This window comes from Littorina saxatilis, linkage group LG7 (genome assembly GCF_037325665.1).
Source record: "Littorina saxatilis isolate snail1 linkage group LG7, US_GU_Lsax_2.0, whole genome shotgun sequence".
Lineage (NCBI taxonomy): Eukaryota > Metazoa > Mollusca > Gastropoda > Littorinimorpha > Littorinidae > Littorina > Littorina saxatilis.
In genome coordinates this window covers 25,067,018-25,070,381 of record NC_090251.1, presented here as the reverse complement: position 1 = coordinate 25,070,381, position 3,364 = coordinate 25,067,018, and the positions used below count along the sequence as shown (strand labels likewise).

The window sequence follows — 3,364 nt, the reverse complement described above, 5'->3', positions numbered from 1 at the left end:
CCCTCCCAAAGCATCATTGATATGGCGTCAATCCACGATAACAACCTCGAAGGTTCATATGGAAACCTATCAATGTATACTTGTCGGTTAACACTATGCTATACATTACACAGAACATGTGATAATTACAATTTTCACGTGCAAATGGTAACCCTGTGCTTTGGCACTGGAAAGCAGTTATTATGAGTTATTTCTAATATGCTGCCTGTTAGCAAATGATAACAAGACATGTCGAGAAAAAAGATATCAAAATGAGCCTTTAGGCGAATTTTGATAGCGTTTTCGAGACATGTCTTGTTATCATTTGCTAACAGGCAGCATATTAGAAATAACGGTTTTATTATCCGTGCGTGGTAACAAACATAATACCCGAAGCGACCCTGCAAGTAAAGTGTCGCCATTTTGGCTTGGTTGGTTACAAGGTAAACAGAGCAAACAAAACAAACATCCAGCACACTTTCAGTTTTTAACAAGTAATCTTTCCCAAAAAGTTTAATTCACAACGTGTCCCTTCTTTTCTGTGCATAGTATCATAAAAACACTCAACAACAAAACAAAAACAGAACACAGACTCGAAACCGAAAGTCCAAATTTGGAACGTACAGTTCTTGGAAGAGCCATATCAAACTGATGTTGCACATTTGTGTTGCGCATGCGCAGTTGAATGCGGTTAAATGTCAGTGGAATTGAATGTTGATCGTTGCATGCGAGAGGTCACAGTGATGGAACATTGGCGGATTTGGTCTCGTTGGAGGCATGGCAGGTTCGTATTCCGGGTCGAAAAGAGCTGCTACCTCGTCGTTGCTGAGTTCCACGTCCTGTCGGATCGTCTGCTGGCTTGTGACAGTCGCCGATGCAACGAGACGACCACGTTCGATTCTGCATCCCGTCGAAGTTCCGGCTCGTTCTCCCCGCGAAGTATGACTTGGGAGCAGTGCCAACTGCCTATTCTCTGTGAGCTGGGACGACATGGCAGCTGCCATCTCTAGTTTTTTGGCGGTGGATGTTTTTTGGTACGGTTGGAGGGAGTTAACAGTTTTGTGACCGGTGACACTGATAATGTCAATTGGACTGAAGTTCTTGTCTGCGAGTAGTGTTGCACCCGTCGCTCGCACGCTGTGGTTTGTGTAGATCTGCGACAATTGACACAGCTCACTCAGCTTTGCCATGAATTTCTTCATAGTATGGACGCCCATGGGTCTGTTGTCATACCATGTTTCGTCATCTCCATGGAACGTGTTGACAGGGAATTGCCAAAGACGCTCACACTTTGGATTTAGCAGTGAGAGGTACTTGTTGTAGCTGTACACTGGACAACTGCTGTCCCCAGTCTCTGGCATGACTCCAGTCACAAGTTCTTCATCTCCAGCTCTGTGATTCTTGGTGAGTTCATCAAACCGCTTGATTACATATTGTTTCCCTGTTGTTTGATCTATCTTCACTTCGAACGTGTCTTTCGTCATTTTTTCAAAGTTTTCCAGGCCCCGTCTAAAAAAATAAAACCGGACATCAAACTGAACCTTGTTCGAAAGGCCAGTGGGGGTGTTGGGAGACATGAATTTTGATGCGTATAGGGTTTTGAGATCTTCTTGATTGATGGCAGGTGTGTGTTTGACGTCTGCTTTCCCTTCCGCTTTTAGTTCCTGCATGGCAACTTTGAATAGTTCATTGCTGGAATGAAACTGGCTGCCAGTCATTATGTTGAATGGTTTGTTGTAGGGAGGATATGAAAGATATCTGTTTAGTCCGTACCTCAGTGCTTGCAGTGACTTTCCTCTGTACAACTCGTTTTTCTCTGTGCGCACGCCCATGTAGAAATGCCCAAGAACCTCGTTGAGTTGCTCAGGGGTAAAATCCTCAAAGTTGACTGCTTGTCGTTTTTGTCTGAGGAAATCTCGCAGACTCTTTGCAGCGTTTATGTTGGCTCTCTAAAACAGAAAGAACAAAAATAGCCTTTAATTTCATTTTTAAGTATTGTTTACTACTTGACAGACAATTTTTTTTATTCGCAGGGGTTGCTCGCACACATTAAGTGAGAGCTATGCATGCATGGTGTTGTGTTTAATGTTTGCGATCAGTGTTCATTAATTGTTGTGAAAGTTTAGTTATCCATACCATGGGTGGGTTTATTACATTTGTTAATGTAAATTTGTGTAGAGCTGGAACTCAAGAAGGCATCTTTATCATAGCTCTAGGCTCTTTGTTTTTGTTCTTGAATCATTTTTCACTTCCAGTCTGTGTTTCCAAATCCCTAGCCAAAAACACTATATTTTGTATTGATAAATCTCTTGTTATTATTCATTTTAAAATTTGTTAATTACATTCATGGGGGATTCATTTGAAGGTTTGTTACTTGACTGCACGTCACTCAGCATTGGTACCATTACTGCTATTGATATTATGATAACATTCATTATTAAGCTTTATCAGTGATATCACTAAATGAGCAAATCAAATGTAAATTACCTTTGTAGCTGCTGGTGTCAGCAACATCTTTTTTGCCTCCAGTTCTTCAGTTGAGTACTCGACATGTCGTTTGTTTGCCATGTTGCCAAAAGCACATAGGTGTAGTCTGCTACTGACAGCACCAAAACGAGTTGCTTCCCTTTACTCAGTATTAAAATTGCTTGCCCTTCTATTTCCCTCCCACCGACAGAATTTGCTTTTTAGCACATTTTACACAGTAAATTGCATGGGAAAAATTTCAAAAGGGGACATTCAGTAGAACAATTCACCCTGATGTTTTTTATATTAATTTTTATTTTGTCGTGGTGATTTTTAATGCGTTATACAAAAAGGGTCCCGCCTTGACCGTTATAACATTTAACAGGTCACCTAGAATCAGTCCTGATTGGTCACATAGCCATAAAGGGCACTAGAATGATAATAAACATAATTATGTTCTGGTGTAGGTCACGTGCAGTAATCAAACCGGAGATCCGGGCCGAGGTGCACGAAGAACTAACCACCCAAACGGGAGCTACCCGCAGTGTTGGATTGGTTGGAATTGAGAGTTGTTGTGATTTCAACCAATCGGACCCTGCGGTTTATTCTCTCCCGTTTGGGTGGCATCCACTGTACGGTTCGGACACTTCAGCCCTGGTTGCTCAGTTGTTCGAGCACTGGACCTGCTATCCTTGTTGGACAGAGGTCAACCTGTACCCATATCCCACCCCTGTTTCACCGCTGAGGCGCGTACATGCCTCGATCATTCTGCCAGGCGTGCAGGTGGATGATAACATCAATACACGCACACCCTGGCAGCCCTTATGGGCAGAATATACCTGCGCAGTTTCAGCGGCACAGACGACGCACGGCCTATTATTTATGCCGTGATAGGGATTATGACGAGCACTTGGCCTGT

General features: G+C 42.8%; 1 protein-coding gene across 1 annotated transcript; it reads right to left on the bottom strand.

The window, feature by feature from the left end:
• Positions 1 to 258: 258 nt before the first annotated feature.
• Positions 259 to 2,885, bottom strand: LOC138971004 (uncharacterized protein KIAA1958-like). Its single transcript, XM_070343600.1, has 2 exons — positions 2,467 to 2,885; positions 259 to 1,928 (listed from the first exon to the last, which is right to left on the bottom strand). The coding sequence occupies exons 1-2, from the start codon at positions 2,545 to 2,547 to the stop codon at positions 678 to 680; spliced, it is 1,332 nt and encodes a 443-aa protein (XP_070199701.1). The 5' UTR covers positions 2,548 to 2,885; the 3' UTR covers positions 259 to 677.
• Between the last annotated feature and the right edge of the window lie 479 nt (positions 2,886 to 3,364).

Bases quoted from the DNA above. Each gene is read 5' to 3' on its own strand.
- LOC138971004 (XM_070343600.1), bottom strand. From the start codon at position 2,547: ATGGCAAACAAACGACATGTCGAGTACTCAACTGAAGAACTGGAGGCA. The intron at 1,929-2,466 runs GTAATTTACATT...TTTCTGTTTTAG, and splicing joins TGACACCAGCAGCTACAAAG to AGAGCCAACATAAACGCTGC.